This window comes from Gymnoscopelus braueri, assembly GCF_963280865.1.
Source record: "Gymnoscopelus braueri genome assembly, chromosome: 17".
NCBI lineage: Eukaryota > Metazoa > Chordata > Actinopteri > Myctophiformes > Myctophidae > Gymnoscopelus > Gymnoscopelus braueri.
Window position 1 is genome coordinate 50,732,489 of NC_137617.1, and position 22,971 is coordinate 50,755,459.

The following is a 22,971-nucleotide window of genomic DNA, read 5'->3' on the forward strand; positions in this document are numbered from 1 at the left end:
TATGCTTTCAACTACGCGACCCTATCGGTTGGGCGGTGTACTGCACTCTGATACATTATAACTCTGTAAGGAAAATGACTGCCGATCGGATTAAAATGCTTTTTATTGAAGAATACGGAAGATACAGGTACTTAGACCCAGGCGCTTTATCTTGTTACATCCATGGCTTTAGGGTCAGCACTTTATATTTGAAATGTGAACGTTTCTGTAGATGTACGGGTTGTAAATGTAGAAAAATCAAAGTCCAGGAACAAGTTGTGCCATGACTGTCAGTCAAGTTTCAGAGCTAGACACCGTCGTAGGACGAAGTATAAACACATCAGAGAGAGAGAGAGAGAGAGAGACCCGGAAGTGAAAGTCGCTTCCGGCTCGTACCGTCGGTGGCTTTAAGTTGTAGGTTGATCATTGAGTCTGTGATTCTATCATTAAAACATTAATAAAACCTTTTAATGAAAACATCCGCTCATTTAAAAGATGTTTCTGTAGATCTCACAGCCTTCACGAGCCTTCCAGACCGTCCGCCACACCGAGGCTCAGCGGAGGACAGGAGGACGACAACATAAAGAGACAGAGAGGCCTGAGAGCCTGAAGATCTGCGATCTGATCTGCAAAACCACAGGCCTCCACACACACACACAGACAGACACACAGACAGACAGGCAGACAGACACACACACACACAGACAGACAGACAGACAGACAGACAGACAGGCGTAGAGACAGACAGACAGACACAGAGTGAGACAGACAGGCAGACAGACAGATCAACGGGAGGAGTCAGTCCATTCTAACGGTAAGACTATAAACAACGCTATAGCATGGATCATGTGTATATATATATATATATATTAGGGGTGTCGGAAAAAATCGATTCGAATACGAATCGCGATTCTACTGTTGGACGATTCAGAATCGATTCTCATTTTAAAAAAATCGATTTAAAAAAAAAAGGATCTTGGATTTACCTTTGTGTGTTTACATTATTATCAGTTGATAAAACCTTTACAATTGTAAAAGCTACATAAATGTACTCTGTTCTCATGCCAGCAGATTGGAGTAGATCCTGAAATCCTATGTTTTGCATCAAGAATCGTTTTGAATCGAGAATAGTTTTGAATCGAGAATCGTTTGAATCGGAAAAAAATCGCTTTTGAATCGAGAATCGTTTATTTTTAAAAAATCGATAAAAATCGGAATCGTGACCCCAAGAATCGGAATCGAATCGATTTGTGAGATAGCAGACGATTCACAGCCCATATATATATATATATATATATATATATATATATATATATACACACACATGGATCATAGATATGAACATGGATCATAGATATGAACATGGATCATAGATCATAGATATATAGTGAATAGAGAAACTGGCCCCTGACATCTGTGGGCACCATTTTTTTTTAAAATATGCATTTTGTATTTGCACTTATTTTATAAATTAAATGGTTGTCAGACTTTTTTTGTGTGTCAAGGACCCCCAAATGATCTTGATGTATTTGTTCAAAGACCCCCCCCCCCATCTGAACATGTTTTGTGCCAAGGCAGGTACCCCCCCCCCCTCCAGAAGCAAATATTTGAGTTAAACATGTATATATATATATATATATATATATATTTTCAAAGGAAAAACAAAAATAGCAGATCTACAAGCTCATAGCGTGGCACGAAGTGACACGCTATGAGCTTGTAGATCTGCTATTTTTGGAATAGCCAAAGTATAAAATAACACAGATTTGAATGAGTTATTTTATAAATTGTGGGCCAACTACATATTATCATTTTGTTAAGTTATATATAAGGCTATATAAGTTATATATAATAAGGCTTATATATTTCTATAATGTGGATACAGCCAGTCAGTCACATAAATAAACAATACATTGAAGTAGCCGCAAGCATCATTTCTTTTAGATGCTATTGCTAATATGTGGAATCTAGAGTTGCAAGACCAACCCTTGACAGCCCATACATCCAAACAGAACAGTCAGATCTGATTGTATTAACCCATTAAGACCTGAGGCGATTCTTTAAAAAAAAATCTAAATCCTAAAACTTTTTGGAAAAAAATCAAAGATTTTTTTTTCAAGATTTTTCAAAAATAGCAGATCTACAAGCTCAGAGCGCGGCACTCGGTTGTAGCTTGTAGGTCTGCTATTTTTGAACAGCCAAATAAATCTAAAGTGACAGAGATGCGTTCCAGGTCTTAATTTAAACAACGTTTAACTCACCAACATTACAGATGTACGGAAAGCGTGAATTATCCTCTTTCTATCTGTTTTTGTTTCATAAAAATCCACCTGTAGAGACACGTTTATGTTATGAGATACTTCCTGTCAATACATTCTGTGCGGGTGACAATGTAATAAAGTGTTGGGAGTTTGGAAGCGCTCGTTTTCATCAACACAACGTCCTGCTTGCCTCCTGCATCATGTGACATTTAGAAACAGGCGGTACGAAGGACCGTTGAGTGATTTACAACGAGCCGCTTCCAAACTCCAACACTTTGATACATAATCACCTGCACAGAATGTATTGACAGAAAGATGCTCATAACGTGTCTAATAGACCAATCATCTGTTTACCAACATTGAGACGAGACGCACAGGTGATTGTTTCATGCAATCGATTCCCAACCTGCTGTTTCGGGGTGCTCTGGTTTCAGCACACCCCAACCTCCTCTTGTGTTGGCTAGTTAGACCCTCCAGAAAAACGTGGGCAAAATTTCTTGATTATGCGATGAAATATGCATTTTTTTGCATTTTTTTGCTGTGAAATTGCAGGAAGTTGCGAAATATGCGAAAAGTTGTGAAATATGTGGCAATACGCGAATATTGAAATGTGCGGAAAGTTGCGGAAAATGCGAAATAGGTGAAAAGTTGCGAAATATGCGATGCGATGTGCATATTATGCGATGCTGCCTTTTTGAAAAAACGTTACCCCCGCATAATTATGCATGTTTTTGCTGATTATGCGGTAAATTACGCATAATCGCATTTTTCTGGAGGGTCTAGCTAGTGAGGCGCGTCCTAGCGAGATATGGTGGATTTTTATGAAACACAAACTTGACAGATAGAAAGAGGATCATCCAAGCTTTCCGTACAGCTGTAATGTTGGTGAGTTAAACGTCGTTTAATTACAATCAGATCTGACTTTTCTGTTTGGATGTATGGGCTGTCAAGGGTTGGTCTTGCAACTCTAGATTCCACATATTAAAAATATAATGCAGAGTTGCTTGCGGCTCAAATTGAAGGGTAAATGTAGGTGTGATAATGATGTACTGTTATGCATGTTCACGTCATGTTCAAAACTATCCCCATGTGGAACCTCTCCCTCTGCTGTACAGCACAGAGATGAGGTCCCAACGTAGCGGGTACCGGCAGAGGTAGAGTCCGTCCAAAACGTAGTGAAGATCACCTTTTTTTTTGCCGCATCGTATCCAAAAAGTAAAGGTAGTCCCAGACACCTACAGATGATTGAGGCTTTTCCGGAAAGTAAACCTTTTAGGACGTTTTAGGGGCACGGTCACACCGCACTTTTATTTTACCTCTGGTGGCGGAATCTGCCAATGCTTTGTCAATGCAAATGCGTGGATTCATGGTGTTGCGCATCTTTCTGCTTGTCGCGCACACCTTACGTTTATGCGCTCTCTGCTGCTTTTCCTCCTCTGTCCAATCGGGTGAGTGGAAGGGCGGCCCGTCCCATAAGACTCAGGAAGCGACATGGTGCTTGTGATAGAGCGGGGGTGATGCAACTTTGATGATGCTGAGGGCCACTATATTTCCACATCCACTCCAGAGGGACACATTGCTTATACTGTCGGGTGGACACTGGACACCTCTTATCTCCGTATTTTAACTTTTTTTGTACATTAATGCCGTACCTCGCCATTCTATGTCACACAAAAACAGCAAAAATAGCAGATCTACAAGCTCAAAACGCGCCGATACGATAAAATGAACAAAAGTTTTTTTGAAAGTGAAATATCCCTTTAACTTTATGAACCCAACTTAAATACAAATACATTGGACATAAAAAAGACAATAGAATGTTAATACTAGTCATTAAGCTACTAATATAGACTGAAGTCATTAAAGCGGGTCATGTTACTTTTTGGAAACGATGTGGCGAAAAAGGTGATCATCCCCAATTAGGTATGGCAGGTGCCATACCTTGGCTCCAGAAAAATATTAATATATATATATAATATTATATACAAATTAAATAAATCATGAATAGTAGCCCAATGCAGGTGTAAGACCATTGTGTTTGTATTGTGTCATAGGTATAATGCATAGTTTTCTATGCATTTCGGGGGTTTTGGGGGGGTTTGACCGGCTTTGCCGCGCGCCCAGGATAGGTGTCCCTTATTCTAATCTCTGGGAGTTGGCAACCCTAACCGTTTCCATACCGTAGCTTTTGCTGAACTGACGGCACTGATCTTCACTACGTTTTGGACGGACTCTACCTCTGCCGGTACCCGCTAGTACAGTGGGACCTCATCTCTGTGCTGTATACACGAATCCACGGAGCGCTGCCCTGTAGGGGGCGCCGCCATTGCTGCGGTGTCAGACTCGATCAGCTACTGCTGCGCGGTGTCAGTCAGCTGCTGTCACTGACTGCTCACGTTACGCTTTTTACTAACTTTTACTAACACTAACTTTACAAATATGTACAGAAAATCTGGACGAACCTGTGTAGTTTATGGCTGCTCCAACAGCCTGAGAAAAGAAAGAAGCAAGCACTCGTCAAACGCGTCATTTAAAGTACACAAAGTTACGGGTGCACGGTTCAGGCAGAAACAGTTTCTTTGAAAAGACTACCAGCACTCACTTTCATCCTATTTAGGATCTTGTTTTTATTGAAGTCTTTATCCCCCAGCAGCACTCATATACCGGACGTTTCGGCCTCACCAGGCCTTCCTCAGCGTGTGTAAAACAGAACAAATGGTGTCACCTTTTAAAGAGGACCTCGGTGCAGTGCACAAGGCGGTCCGGGTGAAACATTAGCAAGTTTACATACAACGATAAGACTGTAAAAAACAAGAAAAAAACAACATTGTCCATATTTTTTCACATTCCTCACAAAATGTTTTGGCAAAATACAGTTTTTAGAAACATCAATTTTTTACATTTTTTAGGAAACCAAAGCCTATGTGAGTTTAATCCCCTCTATAAAGATAGACTCAGACTTTTTCACAAATAGCACCACAGTATTATAAAAAGACTTCAAGTATAATTCAAGTATAATTAAAATAACGTAGTACTAATACAGACACAATAGTATAGAAAGAGGCAAAACCTCCACTTCCGTTTGTTGAATCGCTTATATCCAACAGCCTAGCAGGTATTAACGTCAACAGACAGACAGAACCGCAGCAGCAGCTGACCGAGTCTGACACCGCAGCAATGGCGGCGCCACCTACAGGACAGCGCTCTGTGGATTCGTGTATAGCGTAGAGAGGTTCCAAATGGGGATTTAGTTCAAAACATAACACGCCCGGCACAAAGAAAGTTTGTTTGTTTTGTGTTTGGTAGATTATTTCTCTGTCGTAACAATGTTTGCTCGGCCATAACTTCTAAACTGCTGGAAAGCCTGTTTATTTCCCTTTTTAAATGGTTCCTCGTTTTGTAAAGATCATGTATTTGTGGGATGGATGCCAGAGCTCAGTATGTGGGCTGTTGAGCCCCATGAGAAATGCTATTCGCTGCTGTTTTGAGCTTCTTATCACAGGTGCAGTGGTGTAAAGTAACTAAGTACATTTACTCAAGTACTGTACTTCTGGAGTATTTCCAATTTCCAATACTTTTACTTCTACTCCACTACATCTCAGAGGCAAATATTGTACTTTTACTCCACTACAATTATTTGAAAACTTTAGTTACTAGTTACTTTGCAGATATAAATCATTACATTATAAAACATACATTAACCACCTCAGCCATATTTAATACATAGGCTATTTTCAAACATTCCAGTACATTAACTTTTGGTACTTTAAGTACATTTTGATACCAATACTTTTGTACTTTTACTCAAGTACATTTTTAATTCCGGACTTTTACTGCTAACAGAGTACTTCTACATTGCAGTGTTGATACTTTTACTTAAAGGGATATTTCACTTTCAAAAAAACTTTTGGTCATTTTATCATCTACTCAAGCCTTTGTGAGCCCCCCAGACAGTTTTTAAGTTGCTCGATTCAGTATTTATATATTTGATATTCATTTTATCAGACACGCCCCCTTCCTATACAAACCCATTGTAACTTCAAACTCCATTTTAACCATGTTAGATTTGTCGAAAACACCCGTCCTTGGTTCTGGTGACTCACCCTGCCCTCCTAATGCGTGAGGGGGCCGTGTTTTTCAGATCTTTTTTTTCATTTTTTATTTTTTTTATTTTTATTGTATTTTATTTTTTTCAAATTTCAAAAAAATATATTTAAAATAAATGAAAAAAGTAATTGAAAAAACGCGGCCCCCTCGCGTATTAGGGGGGCGGTATGAGTCACCAGAACCAAGGACGGGTGTTTTTGATGAATCTAACATGGTTAAAATGGAGTTTGAAGTTACAATGGGTTTGTATAGGAAGGGGGCGTGTCTGATAAAATGAATATCAAATGTCTAAATACTGAATCGAGCAACTTAAAAACTGTCTGGGGGGCTCACAAAGGCCTGAGTAGACGATAGAATGACCAAACGTTTTTTTGAAAGTGAAATATCCCTTTAAGTAAAACATTAGATTTTATTAGACGTTATACAGGAAAAGAAACGCATGTCATGTTCATCGTAGAAACGTCAAGATACAGACACATAAAAGTCTTGCGACTTATTTTCATTGTGGTCCTTGGTCTGAGACCAACAACACTGCAACAAAATACATACAGGTAGACAGTACAGTAATACATAAAACAATCAAAAGCTACACTACCTACAGCATAAATACATAGAATCGCATTGCTAACATAAGTGACCCTACTGTACTGCAACATTTTCTAAAAGCCATGCTTTGACCCTTATCTTAAAAAGGAGATGGCTGCTGGTGCTCTTAACCCATTGAGAGCCGATTCTACATGTCTCCTAAATCTCAACAGTATTCTGAAAAACCTGTGTTTCTATATCAGTGGTGATCAAACTTTTTCATGTCAAGGACCCCCAAAATTATATGTATTTGGCCACGGACCCCCATCAAAATATTTAGTTCCAGGGACCCCCAGAAGCAACGATTTGAGTTAAAAATGTTCGCTTTAAAAATATATATATATTCAAAGATTTGCACACATTTTCACGATTTTTCAAAAATAGCAGATCTACAAGCTCGTAGCGCGGCACTCGGTGCCACGCTATGAGCTTGTATATCTGCTATTTTTGAATAGCTCAAAGTGTAAAATAATGCTTTTTAGCTAAAATCTAAAAATGACACAGTTCCAGGTCTTAATGGGTTAATAGTCAGGGGCAGCGAGTTCCAGTTAACTGCTCCTCCAAATCTAAATGAGCGTTTTCTCATTTAAGTGGTGAACTGAACGTGGGGCATGGTCAGGTCTGCTATGCTGGCTCTGGTTAGGTGGGAATGGGCTTCGCTACGCTTCTGAAAAAGCTTACATAGGTACACAGGGGGCGCTGTGTGTTGATGTAGATGTTATGCACCAGGTTCAGCTGTAGTTGAACTGACCTGGCTGCCAGAGGGAACCAACCCAACTGCTGCAAATGTTGTTTTCCAACATGGTCCCTCACAGATAGGCCCAAGACAAGCCTGACCAGTCTATTTTGGCCACCGTACCTTGAGCCAATAGCATAGTCGAAACAACATAGAACCAGTGAGTTTGCTAATAAGCGAAGACTGGCCGAGTCCAGAAACTGCGCTTTCCTGGCTAAGAGTTTGGTTCTGCCATTCACCTTACTGATGGTCCTAAGAGCTACCATTCACCTTACTGATGGTCCTAAGAGCTACCATTCACCTTACTGATGGTCCTAAGAGCCATGGTTTCACCACCCAGGCTGTTATCTAGCAGACAACCGAGGAACCGAGGTCGCTGACTGAGGCTTTAGCAGGAAAGGACTGTCTGGCCTCCAAGAGTGATACTGGGTGAGGCCAGTTTGTGCAACCCCAGGTGTACCAGGTACCTAGGGGTGCATTAGAGCTTGTTACCCCCAGGTGTACCAGGTACCTAGGGGTACATTAGAGCTTGTTACCCCCAGGTGTATCAGGTACCTAGGGGTACATTAGAGCTCGTTAACCCCAGGTGTATCAGGTACCTAGGGGTACATTAGAGCTTGTTACCCCCAGGTGTATCAGGTACCTAGGGGTACATTAGAGCTTGTTACCCCCAGGTGTATCAGGTACCTAGGGGTACATTAGAGCTCGTTAACCCCAGGTGTATCAGGTACCTAGGGGTACATTAGAGCTTGTTACCCCCAGGTGTACCAGGTACCTAGGGGTACATTAGAGCTTGTTACCCCCAGGTGTACCAGGTACCTAGGGGTACATTAGAGCTCGTTACCCCCAGGTGTACCAGGTACCTAGGGGTACATTAGAGCTTGTTACCCCCAGGTGTACCAGGTACCTAGGGGTACATTAGAGCTTGTTACCCCCAGGTGTATCAGGTACCTAGGGGTACATTAGAGCTGGTTACCCCCAGGTGTACCAGGTACCTAGGGGTACATTAGAGCTTGTTACCCCCAGGTGTATCAGGTACCTAGGGGTACATTAGAGCTTGTTACCCCCAGGTGTACCAGGTACCTAGGGGTACATTAGAGCTTGTTACCCCCAGGTGTATCAGGTACCTAGGGGTACATTAGAGCTTGTTACCCCCAGGTGTACCAGGTACCTAGGGGTACATTAGAGCTTGTTACCCCCAGGTGTATCAGGTACCTAGGGGTACATTAGAGCTTGTTACCCCCAGGTGTATCAGGTACCTAGGGGTACATTAGAGCAACTCTTTAGATGCTATAATGCTATCTGGTTTCTAGAGTTGCAATACCAACCCATGACAGCCCATATATACATCCAAACAGAAAAGTCTGATCTGATTGCATTTAACTCATTGGGTGCCAGAGGTTTATTAAAATATTATACGTTGAGTGCCAGGATTTTTAACCATTTTTGAACCTTTTTCAAGTAGTCACAAAATATTTTCAGTGATCACCGTCCTCACGGTGATCCCCTCATTACACACATACAGGTCTCGTACAATTGGGGGGAAAAAATTGAAAAACATTCGGTAATCCGTTCCATAGTTGCAGCCAGTTGAAAATAGTTAAAAATACATTGTAAAAAAAAGTACACAGGAGCCGAGATACAGGCTTTTGAAGTCATAAGTTAACCAGGAAGTAAGAGTGTGTGTGTGTGTGTGTGTGTGTGTGTGTGTGTGTGTGTGTGTGTGTGTGTGTGTGTGTGTGTGTGTGTGTGTGTGTGTGTGTGTGTGTGTGTGTGTGTGTGTGTGTGTGTGTGTGTGTGTGTGTGTCCAGCTCTCCACACCCAGATGATTTTGCATTACATTCGCACACACATTCATACACACATGGAGGAGGAAATCATGCAAGGCACCAACCTGCTCATCAGGGGTTCAGCGTCTTGCTCAAGGACACTAACTCTAGGGGAGCCCCCCAGCCCGGGATCGAACTGGGAACCTTGCGGTTTCCAGTTCACTCTACCCGGCCACTCTACCCCTGAGCCACTGCCGTGTGATGTAATAATAATAATGTGTAATTATGTTTCAGATGTCCAGTTTCCCAGCTCTCCAGACCCAGTGTGATGTAATAAATGTAATAATAATAATAATAATGTGTAATTATGTTTCAGATGTCCAGTTTCCCAGCCCTCCAGACCCAGATGGCCAGTGTGATGGAGACTCTGGTCCACGCGGCGGTGGCTGAACTGGGCAAACTGGTGGAGGACAGCACCGTGTTCGTCTTCCACCTCCACCTGTCCAGAGAGGGAGGGGCCAACACGGAGCAGGACCAGGACGAGCTGAGGGACAAGCTGTCCACCGAGAGCAGGATGAAGATGGTAGGAAAACATCACCATTATTATAGCTTTGTTGTCGGGCAGAACACCTCCCTATTCTAACTCTGTGTTTTTTTCCTAAGTTAACGGCCTTACTTGATCACAGTACAGCGTCACACAGAAGTCATAAAAAATGGCAGATCCAGGTCTTGACCTCTGGCGTAGCGGTCCAGGCACCTAGGCTCCAAAGTAGTGTTGCCAGATTCTGTGAGAGAAACAAGCAACCAGGTCTAGGAAAACCAGCCCAAAAGAAGTGACTATGGGCCACATGAGCACTTTAACATATACATCAGCTATTTTCAAATACAATCTTGCGGGGGAATTATAATAAGCAGATCTGGCAACCCTAGCCTGACAGCGGGTTCGAGGCCCGATCCCGACGGCTAGTCTCTCGTGGTCAGATTGTTGCCTCCCACAAATATTCAAATGTTTCTGGTCATACAGTCTGGGACTCTGAAGCTCTGATCATGATTAGAATATAAAGCGGATGTGAAACCTCAGTTTCCTCTTTACAGTCGCGCAAATTTATCCTAATCTAAATCAAAATCCTCTAAGCATATTTAGCTTGTTGCTAAGCAGAAATGTAAACTAAAACATCAAATGTAAAGATATTTAAAAATATTATATTTTCGTGAACGGAAGTGCCAGCTTCCTCTCTCGGATTTGGGGAGGTGTAGTTCCAGACTCTATATAACATTCAGGAGGTGTAGTTCTAGACTCTATATAACATTCAGGAGGTGTAGTTCCAGACTCTATATAACATTCAGGAGGTGTAGTTCCAGACTCTATATAACATTCAGGAGGTGTAGTTCTAGACTCTATATAACATTCAGGAGGTGTAGTTCCAGACTCTATATAACATTCAGGAGGTGTAGTTCCAGACTCTATAGAACATTCAGGAGGTGTAGTTCCAGACTCTATATAACATTCAGGAGGTGTAGTTCTAGACTCTATATAACATTCAGGAGGTGTAGTTCTAGACTCTATATAACATTCAGGAGGTGTAGTTCCAGACTCTATATAACATTCAGGAGGTGTAGTTCCAGACTCTATATAACATTCAGGAGGTGTAGTTCCAGACTCTATATAACATTCAGGAGGTGTAGTTTCAGACTCTATATAACATTCAGGAGGTGTAGTTCCAGACTATATATAACATTCAGGAGGTGTAGTTCCAGACTATATATAGCATTCAGGAGGTGTAGTTCCAGACTATATATAGCATTCAGGAGGTGTAGTTCTAGACTCTATATAACATTCAGGAGGTGTAGTTCCAGACTATATATAGCATTCAGGAGGTGTAGTTCCAGACTCTATATAACATTCAGGAGGTGTAGTTCCAGACTATATATAACATTCAGGAGGTGTAGTTCCAGACTCTATATAACATTCGGAGATCGTGGAATAGTTGTCTGGCTACGCGAGACTACTCCCCATCTCTCTCTCCCCCCATTTCCTGTCAGACTACTATCCTATCAATAAAGGCATAAAAGCTAAAAAATTAAATCGTAATCTTGATCCTCAAGCCGAGCTTGTAGATCTACTACTTTAGCCGTTTTTTTAATTAGAATCCTCAAAAGTAACAGAGTTGGACGTATGAGGTTTACACCCGACAGAGACCATATGTTTATGTATTTATAACATTTAATACGTTGACCGTACGGCCTACGGTTCAAGAGTTATTGGCCAAAACGTGAACCGGGCCGTTAGAGCTCCAAAGAAGATTTTGAAAACATGGGGAATGTGTGCAAAGTTTCACGCCGATCGGTCCACAAGCTCACAGTGCGTTGTGAGCTTGTAGATTGGCTATTTTCGGCGAATCGATTTGTCTAGAGTTAAACAAGAGCGTACACTGAGAGAGAGATGAAGGGGGTCCCTGCTTCATCTCTCTCTCAGCTAAGGGGTCCCTGCTTCATCTCTCTCTCAGCTAAGGGGTCCCTGCTTCATCTCTCTCTCAGCTAAGGGGTCCCTGCTTCATCTGTCTCTCAGCTAAGGGGTCCCTGCTTCATCTCTGTCTCAGCTAAGGGGTCCCTGCTTCATCTCTCTCTCAGCTAAGGGGTCCCTGGTGTGGACCCTGCTATAGTGGCACATTGTTGTGACCAGCAGTGTTGCCATGTCTGAGCTTATTATAAGCGACTGGCTGTAACCAGCAGTGTTGCCATGTCTGAGCTTATTATAAGCGACTTTGGCCTTGTTTTCTTTTTTCCTGTAAATTTGCTTGTAGATATTGGTGGATGTGTTTATGTGGGGGGCTTGTTTCTACAGCGTAGTTGCTCATTTGGGTGCCTTCTTCCTAAATGTTGTTTAAACAAGTGTTTCTTAAACCTGTTCATGTTTAGGAAGATTAATGTGTTAACCAGCAAACAAAAAACATTAACCCATTCAATACAGGAACGCTTCTCTGTCATTTTAGATTTCTTTGGATATGCAAAAATAGCAGATATACAGACGTACAGCATACTGCTCATAAAGCCTCCATACGGGATATATATTGTATATTTTTAACCCATTAAGACCTGGAACGCATTTGTGTCACTTTTAAATTTCTTTTGGCTATTCAAAAATAGCAGATCTACAAGCTCATAGCGCGGCACCGAGTGCCGCGCTACGAGCTTGTAGATCTGCTATTTTTGAAAAATCTTGAAAAAAAAAGAAAAATAGATTGTTTTCCAAAAACAGTTTTTTTAAGAATCGCCTCAGGTCTTAAAGGGTTAACAACTTAAAAAGCCTATATTTAGGCGAGTCCCACAGGGCTCCTTACTAGGCCTCCTCCTGTTTGTGCTCTGCGCTAAATATGTGGAGCCAGAAATAGACGTCAGACTGTGAGCTTTGTACAGCTGCTGTTTCAGCTCAGTGTTTGGCCCTGGTATGTTTCAGCTCAGTGTTTGGCCCTGGTAATAACAGGCACGTTAACCACTCGAACCCCATCCGGGTTCTGTGGGAAAACCTTCACAGAAAACAGCAAGATCTACACACTTTGTAGATCTGCTATTTTCAATGGAGAAATTCAACCCATTAAGACCTGGAATGCATCTGTGTCACTTCTTGATTTGAGCTAAAAAGCATTATTTTACACTTTGGGCTATTCAAAAATAGCAGATCTACAAGCCCGCGCTACGAGCTTGTAGATCTGCTATTTTTTTTAAATCGAGAAAACTACACTGTCTCTCTGTATTCTATGATCCTATAATTTACTGAGACACTACACTGTCTCTGTATTCTATGATCCTATAGTTTACTGAGACACTACACTGTCTCTCTGTATTCTATGATCCTATAGTTTACTGAGACACTACACTGTCTCTGTATTCTATGATCCTATAGTTTACTGAGACACTACACTGTCTCTCTGTATTCTATGATCCTATAGTTTACTGAGACACTACACTGTCTCTGTATTCTATGATCCTATAGTTTACTGAGACACTACACTGTCTCTGTATTCTATGATCCTATAGTTTACTGAGACACTACACTGTCTCTGTATTCTATGATCCTATAGTTTACTGAGACACTACACTGTCTCTCTGTATTCTATGATCCTATAGTTTACTGAGACACTACACTGTCTCTCTGTATTCTATGATCCTATAGTTTACTGAGACACTACACTGTCTCTGTATTCTATGATCCTATAGTTTACTGAGACACTACACCGTCTCTCTGTATTCTATGATCCTATAGTTTACTGAGACACTACACTGTCTCTGTATTCTATGATCCTATAGTTTACTGAGACACTACACTGTCTCTGTATTCTATGATCCTATAGTTTACTGAGACACTACACTGTCTCTGTATTCTATGATCCTATAGTTTACTGAGACACTACACTGTCTCTCTGTATTCTATGATCCTATAGTTTACTGAGACACTACACTGTCTCTGTATTCTATGATCCTATAGTTTACTGAGACACTACACCGTCTCTCTGTATTCTATGATCCTATAGTTTACTGAGACACTACACTGTCTCTGTATTCTATGATCCTATAGTTTACTGAGACACTACACTGTCTCTGTATTCTATGATCCTATAGTTTACTGAGACACAGGGTCCCCACGGTCATGAAATTCCTGGAAATATTTTGAAATTGAAAAAAAAATTATCCAGTACTGGAAAAGTTTGGGAATTGATCAAAGGTCCTGGAATTTATCAAGGGTCCTGGAAAGATATTTGGCTATGCATTAATACAAAACATTTTCATAAACATGTATAACATTACACGAAATATGTAACATAAGTAGTTTTTCGCCGAACGGGCTGTGTGATGGCATATATTATTTAAATAAAATAAGTCATACGGATGCCATAATGAGTCTTCCAGTGAGCTATGCCCTAATTTTGCACGAAATTTTGAATGAAATTGTACTATTCTATATTCTATGCTTTATTTTTGCTACACTGCCTATCTTTGGGCATTCTACATAGGAGTAAGAGACACATTATTGCGCTGAATGATTGTTATATAGGCCTGGAAATTGGGCTAAATATTCTGGAAAAGTTTTGGAAAAGTTTTGGAAATTCATTGCTAAAAATGTGTGGGGACTCAGACACTACACTGTCTCTGTATTCTATGATCCTATAGTTTACTGAGACACTACACTGTCTCTGTATTCTATGATCCTATAGTTTACTGAGACACTACACTGTCTCTGTATTCTATGATCCTATAGTTTACTGAGACACTACACTGTCTCTGTATTCTATGATCCTATAGTTTACTGAGACACTACACTGTCTCTGTATTCTATGATCCTATAGTTTACTGAGACACTACACTGTCTCTGTATTCTATGATCCTATAGTTTACTGAGACACTACACTGTCTCTGTATTCTATGATCCTATAGTTTACTGAGACACTACACTGTCTCTGTATTCTATGATCCTATAGTTTACTGAGACACTACACTGTCTCTCTGTATTCTATGATCCTATAGTTTACTGAGACACTATGCTGTCTCTATGTATTCTATGATCCTATAGTTTACTGAGACACTACACTGTCTCTCTGTATTCTATGATCCTATAGTTTACTGAGACACTATGCTGTCTCTATGTATTCTATGATCCTATAGTTTACTGAGACACTACACTGTCTCTCTGTATTCTATGATCCTATAGTTTACTGAGACACTACACTGTCTATGTATTCTATGATCCTATAGTTTACTGAGACACTACACTGTCTATGTATTCTATGATCCTATAGTTTACTGAGAGACTACGCTGTCTCTATGTTTTCTATGATCCTATAGTTTACTGAGACACTACACTGTCTCTGTATTCTATGATCCTATAGTTTACTGAGACACTACACTGTCTCTCTGTATTCTATGATCCTATAGTTTACTGAGACACTATGCTGTCTCTATGTATTCTATGATCCTATAGTTTACTGAGACACTACACTGTCTCTGTATTCTATGATCCTATAGTTTACTGAGACACTACACTGTCTCTGTATTCTATGATCCTATAGTTTACTGAGACACTATGCTGTCTCTATGTATTCTATGATCCTATAGTTTACTGAGACACTACGCTGTCTCTGTATTCTATGATCCTATAGTTTACTGAGACACTACACTGTCTCTGTATTCTATGATCCTATAGTTTACTGAGAGACTACACTGTCTCTGTATTCTATGATCCTATAGTTTACTGAGACACTACGCTGTCTCTGTATTCTATGTATGCTTTTACCTTGTTTACTGTAAGTCACTCTGGATAAAGAGTCTGATAAATGACTACATTATAAATTGTAAATTAGGTGGGTTTGGTGAAAGGGCCTTTCTGTGTGGAGTTTGCATGTTTTCCCTGTGTCTCCTAGGGTAGTTAATACCCTCACAAAAACATGTAGTAATCCTGATCTCTATACTGCCTCCCCCTGGTCAGCCGGGGTGCCTGATGGAGGGGAAAGGAACTGGTTGGAATAACGTGTTCCTTCTATGTGCTACGTCCTACCGGGGAAACCCCCCCCCTGTCAGGTGATAAGAAGCTACGTCCTACCGGGGAAACTCTCCCCCTGTCAGGTGATAAGAAGATACGTCCTACCGGGGAAACTCCCCCCTGTCAGGTGACAAGAAGCTACGTCCTACCAGGGAAACTCCTCCCTATCAGGTGATAAGAAGCTACGTCCTACCGGGGAAACTCCCCCCTGTCAGGTGATAAGAAGATACGTCCTACCGGGGAAACTCCCCCCTGTCAGGTGATAAGAAGCTACGTCCTACCGGGGGAAACTCCTCCCTGTCAGGTGATAAGAAGCTACGTCCTACCAGGGACACTCCCCCCTGTCAGGTGATAAGAAGCTACGTCCTACCGGGGAAACTCCCCCCTGTCAGGTGATAAGAAGCTACGTCCTACCAGGGAAACTCCCCCCTGTCAGGTGATAAGAAGCTACGTCCTACCAGGGACACTCCCCCCTGTCAGGTGATAAGAAGCTACGTCCTACCAGGGACACTCCCCCCTGTCAGGTGATAAGAAGCTACGTCCTACCAGGTAAACTCCCCCCTGTCAGGTGATAAGAAGCTATGTCCTACCGGGGAAACTCCCCCCTGTCAGGTGATAAGAAGCTACGTCCTACCGGGGAAACTCCCCCCTGTCAGGTGATAAGAAGCTACGTCCTACCAGGGACACTCCTCCCTGTCAGGTGATAAGAAGCTACGTCCTACCGGGGGAAACTCCTCCCTGTCAGGTGATAAGAAGCTACGTCCTACCGGGGGAAACTCCCCCCTGTCAGGTGATAAGAAGCTACGTCCTACCGGGGGAAACTCCCCCCTGTCAGGTGATAAGAAGCTACGTCCTACCAGGGACACTCCTCCCTGTCAGGTGATAAGAAGCTACGTCCTACCGGGGAAACTCCCCCCTGTCAGGTGACAAGAAGCTACGTCCTACCGGGGAAACTCCTCCCTATCAGGTGATAAGAAGCTACGTCCTACCGGGGAAACTCCCCCCTGTCAGGTGATAAGAAGCTACGTCCTACCGGGGAAACTCCCCCCTATCAGGTGATAAGAAGCTACGTCCTACCGGGGAAACTCCCCCCTGTCAGGTGACAAGAAGCTACGTCCTACCGGGGAAACTCCTCCCTATCAGGTGATAAGAAGCTACGTCCTACCGGGGAAACTCCTCCCTATCAGGTGATAAGAAGCTACGTCCTACCGGGGAAACTCCCCCCTGTCAGGTGATAAGAAGCTACGTCCTACCGGGGGAAACTCCCCCCTGTCAGGTGACAAGAAGCTACGTCCTACTGGGGAAACTCCCCCCTGTCAGGTGATAAGAAGCTACGTCCTACCAGGGACACTCCTCCCTGTCAGGTGATAAGAAGCTACGTCCTACCGGGGAAACTCCTCCCTATCAGGTGATAAGAAGCTACGTCCTACCGGGGAAACTCCCCCCTGTCAGGTGATAAGAAGCTACGTCCTACCGGGGGAAACTCCCCCCTGTCAGGTGATAAGAAGCTACGTCCTACCGGGGAAACTCCCCCCTGTCAGGTGATAAGAAGCTGCGTCCTACCGGGGAAACTCCCCCCTGTCAGGTGATAAGAAGCTACGTCCTACCGGGGAAACTCCCCCCTGTCAGGTGATAAGAAGCTACGTCCTACCGGGGAAACTCCTCCCTGTTCCATTTAGTGTAGCACACTGGTTCTCAAACTTTTTTAATTTCAAGGACCCCCATAACTCTTGAGAGTGTACAAATGGAACCAAATGGACCCGGGAGGGTCCATTTGGTTCCATTTGTACACTCTCAGAGTTACACCCCCTCAAGGAACCATGAGGGTCCCTGGACTACACTTTGAGACCCACTAGTGTTTCCAGTGAGCCAACATGCACAATATCAACACCCTGACTTTGTTTGACCAGAATGGGACAGAGCCTTCATTAGTATCATTGGAAACACCTGTGAAGGAAGTAAGAAGAGGCCCCAATTTCTCTCCAAAATGGCTGCTGTGAATAGAGCCTATTTGTGGGATAAAACGTTAAAAAAAGAAAGATTGTAAATAGTTTTGTTTTTTGTGTTTCCTTCAGACTCTGTTTGCGTCGGTCATGGAGACGCTGGGCAACGAGGCGCTGGGGAAGATGATGAAGATCGTTGACGATGCCAAGGTTCTGATGGACTTTGAAGAGTCCCGCGGCTCCAAGAAGAAGAAACCTCTGACCAGCGTGCTCAACATCCTGTCTGACGGTGTGGGTGAGTAGGACTAGAAACATTACTACATCCTGTCTGTAGGACTACAAACATTACTACATCCTGTCTGTAGGACTACAAACATTACTACATCCTCTCTGTAGGACTACAAACATTACTACATCCTGTCAGTAGGACTACAAACATTACTACATCCTGTCAGTAGGACTACAAACATTACTACATCCTGTCAGTAGGACTAGAAACATTACTACATCCTGTCTGTAGGACTACAAACATTACTACATCCTGTCAGCAGGACTACAAACATTACTACATCCTGTCTGTAGGACTACAAACATTACTACATCCTGTCTGTAGGACTACAAACATTACTACATCCTGTCTGCAGGACTACAAACATTACTACATCCTGTCTGTAGGACTACAAACATTACTACATCCTGTCAGCAGGACTACAAACATTACTACATCCTGTCTGTAGGACTACAAACATTACTACATCCTGTCTGTAGGACTACAAACATTACTACATCCTGTCTCTAGGACTACAAACATTACTACATCCTGTCTCTAGGACTACAAACATTACTACATCCTGTGTCTAGGACTACAATCATTACTACATCCTGTCAGTAGGACTGCAAACATTACTACATCCTGTCTGTAGGACTACAGACATTACTACATCCTGTCAGTAGGACTACAAACATTACTACATCCTGTCAGTAGGACTAGAAACATTACTACATCCTGTCAGTAGGACTACAAACATTACTACATCCTGTCAGTAGGACTACAAACATTACTACATCCTGTCTGTAGGACTACAAACATTACTACATCCTGTCTGTAGGACTACAAACATTACTACATCCTGTCTGTAGGACTACAAACATTACTACATCCTGTCAGTAGGACTAGAAACATTACTACATCCTGTCTGTAGGACTACAAACATTACTACATCCTGTCAGTAGGACTACAAACATTACTACATCCTGTCAGCAGGACTACAAACATTACTACATCCTGTCAGCAGGACTACAAACATTACTACATCCTGTCTGTAGGACTACAAACATTACTACATCCTGTCAGCAGGACTACAAACATTACTGCATCCTGTCTCTAGGACTACAAACATTACTACATCCTGTCAGTAGGACTACAAACATTACTACATCCTGTTTCTAGGACTACAAACATTACTACATCCTGTCAGTAGGACTACAAACATTACTACATCCTGTTTGTAGGACTACAGACATTACTACATCCTGTCAGCAGGACTACAAACATTACTACATCCTGTCTGTAGGACTACAAACATTACTACATCCTGTCAGCAGGACTACAAACATTACTACATCCTGTCTGTAGGACTAAAAACATTACTACATCCTGTCAGTAGGACTACAGACATTACTACATCCTGTTTCTAGGACTACAAACATTACTACATCCTGTCAGCAGGACTACAAACATTACTACATCCTGTCAGCAGGACTACAAACATTACTACATCCTGTCTGTAGGACTACAAACATTACTACATCCTGTCAGCAGGACTACAAACATTACTGCATCCTGTCTCTAGGACTACAAACATTACTACATCCTGTCAGTAGGACTACAAACATTACTACATCCTGTTTCTAGGACTACAAACATTACTACATCCTGTCAGTAGGACTACAAACATTACTACATCCTGTTTGTAGGACTACAGACATTACTACATCCTGTCAGCAGGACTACAAACATTACTACATCCTGTCTGTAGGACTACAAACATTACTACATCCTGTCAGCAGGACTACAAACATTACTACATCCTGTCTGTAGGACTAAAAACATTACTACATCCTGTCAGTAGGACTACAGACATTACTACATCCTGTTTCTAGGACTACAAACATTACTACATCCTGTCAGCAGGACTACAAACATTACTACATCCTGTCAGCAGGACTACAAACATTACTACATCCTGTCTGTAGGACTACAAACATTACTACATCCTGTCAGCAGGACTACAAACATTACTGCATCCTGTCTCTAGGACTACAAACATTACTACATCCTGTCAGTAGGACTACAAACATTACTACATCCTGTTTCTAGGACTACAAACATTACTACATCCTGTCAGTAGGACTACAAACATTACTACATCCTGTTTGTAGGACTACAGACATTACTACATCCTGTCAGCAGGACTACAAACATTACTACATCCTGTCTGTAGGACTACAAACATTACTACATCCTGTCAGCAGGACTACAAACATTACTACATCCTGTCTGTAGGACTAAAAACATTACTACATCCTGTCAGTAGGACTACAGACATTACTACATCCTGTCTGACGGTGTGGGTGAGTATCCTGGGATCAATACCCTATGTCACCAGGCGTGTCATCAGGCGGCCGGAACCCGCAAGCCTCACCCTCTGGTCACTGCGGCTGCGATCAAGGGCATTGTAACAGGGCCTACCTAATAAAATACTTGATGCGGCGGAGTTTAGCTTATTTTTAAAATACAAAATAAATATGAATGTGAGTGTACTTTCCGGAGACTGTTTAGCGTCTGTCTACCGTTGTTATCCACGGGGAAATTCTATTCCATTTAAATAGAGATTGGGGAAACATAGCTAAGATCTAAAATGACACGGATGCGTTCCCGGTCTTAATGGGTTAATCCAGGAAGACGCATGCAACATGGATAATGTGACTCTAGTTATTAAGTAATAATTAACACATTGGGTGCCAGAGGTTTATTAAAATATTATACGTTGAGTGCCGGGAGTTTTTACCATTTTCAGATCACGGTGATCCCCTCATTACACACATAGAGGTCTCGTACAATCGGGGGAAAAAAATTAAAAACATTCGGTAATCCGTTCCATAGTTGCAGCCAGTTGAAAATAGTTAAATTAACTCATTCACTGCCACAATTATTGCTGGCCGCGTTTGCCCACTGCCAGAGATTTTTCATTTAAAAAAAAAAGTACTCAGGAGCCGAGATACAGAATTTTTAAGTTTTAAGTTAACAAGGAAGTGGATGGGAGTGTAGATCTTTAAACAATCATATCTCCTTGGTCTTTGGGTCAAATTTGAAAAAAAAACTAAAAAAAAAAAAAAAAAAAAAAAAAAAAAAATTTTTCAAAAAAAAAAAATTACGTTTTTTACGTCAGTGGCAGGATTGGTAAACGGGACGAATTACGTTTTTTACGTCAGTGGCAGTGAATGAGTTAACATTGTAAAAAAAAAAGTACACAGGAGCCGAGATAAAGGCTTTTGAAGTCATAAGTTAACCAGGAGGTGGATTGGAGTCTAAATCTTCGAACAATGATATCTCCTGGTGCTTTTTTATTTTTTTTCAAAAACCGTATATATACGGTTTTGGCACTCAACGTTAGTACGGCCAAAACCGTATATATACGGTTTTGGCACCCAATGTGTTAACCCATTAACTGCCAGAGGTATTTTCATATTTTTTTAGCCAGTGCCAGAGATTTTTCATTGAAAAAAAAAATGTACTCAGGAGCCGAGATACAGATTTTTTTTTTAGTGGATAGGAGTCTAGATCTTCAAAAAATCATATCTCCTTGGTCTTTGGGTCAAATTGAAAAAAAAAAAAAAGATATATATATATATATATATATATATATATATATATATTTATTTTTTTCAGTTCAAGTAGATCTACGCGATTGGCACGTGGCGGCTTTAAATAAGTTCGCGTAGATCTACGCGATTGGCAGTGAATCAGTTGTTAATAGTTTCAGCCCACCTGAGGTTGGCCAGACTTTGAAAACGAATAACTGTATTAAAGTACCGTTAGTTTATATCACATGGGGTGCCCAAAATGGTCCGGACCGTTTTTGACCCATTTTTTTTTTATACGTGGGGCCCACGTGGGGCGCTCTAACGAAACTTTGGGATCATCCAAGGAGTTTCTGAGAAGGAGAGGCCGGATGTGGATCCATGTCAAAAATCCTTCCGGTCGGCCACTCCAATGTTATCTCCTTGACTAAAAGCTTAATATCTCCATTTCTTTTTAACGTGGTGGAAGCGAGCCGTTTTCGATCGGCGATCACTCTGCAATGGAGGATCGCGTTAGAAATATTATTGTTCCAGGCGTTAGTCGGGACCCTCCGCCGTCTCGCACGCACGCTTTGTTTACATGCACTTCCGCGTCGGGGCTTCTACAGCACGAAACGTATCAACGTAAGTGGATGGAAGAATAGCCGGCACTGAACGTATAATATTTGAATAAACCTCTGGCACCCAATGTGATATTATTATGATCATTTAAATGTATTAGGTGGGTGAACGGTGTGTGTACATATAAGGTGAGGGTGAACGGTGTGTGTACATATAAGGTGAGGGTGTTTTTGTTCTCACCCAGAAGCTGAACATTGCTATGGAGGAAGCTCGCCCTCTGCACAGCATGATGACGGCTCCATCAACGAAGAGGTGAGAACTCATTCATTGATCCATCGATCGATGGATTGATTGACAAATCACAGACGGTACAGCAGGTACAGTTACGCAAGAGATGCTAAAAGATATAACACAAAAAAAGGCTCTGAGGGCCTGTTTCCATTGCGGTCTATGTATTCAATTAATCACCAAGAAACAAAATACAATACAAATCATCATCAATACAGGAGCAATACAATGCATATTTACAGAAAGAGTATGTGTGGTATTTGTATGGTATTTAATGGTATTTTAATGTTAATCTCCTGTCGGATCGTTAACGAGGAGGGCGTGGCTGACATATTTTAATGTT

General features: G+C 41.7%; 1 protein-coding gene across 2 annotated transcripts in view; it reads left to right on the plus strand.

Moving 5' to 3' along the window:
* Positions 1-376: 376 nt before the first annotated feature.
* LOC308104856 (uncharacterized protein) overlaps positions 377-22,971 on the plus strand; it is a 34,037-nt gene continuing 11,442 nt past the window's right edge. The window contains exons 1-4 of one of the 2 annotated variants that reach the window (XM_080455429.1): positions 377-793; positions 9,814-10,020; positions 18,048-18,210; positions 22,585-22,652. In XM_080455429.1, coding sequence (XP_080311555.1) covers positions 9,814-10,020; positions 18,048-18,210; positions 22,585-22,652 — 438 coding nt within the window. In that variant the 5' untranslated portion in view covers positions 377-793. The remainder of the gene's footprint in view (positions 794-9,813; positions 10,021-18,047; positions 18,211-22,584; positions 22,653-22,971) is intronic. The other variant, XM_080455430.1, reaches the window with a different exon arrangement.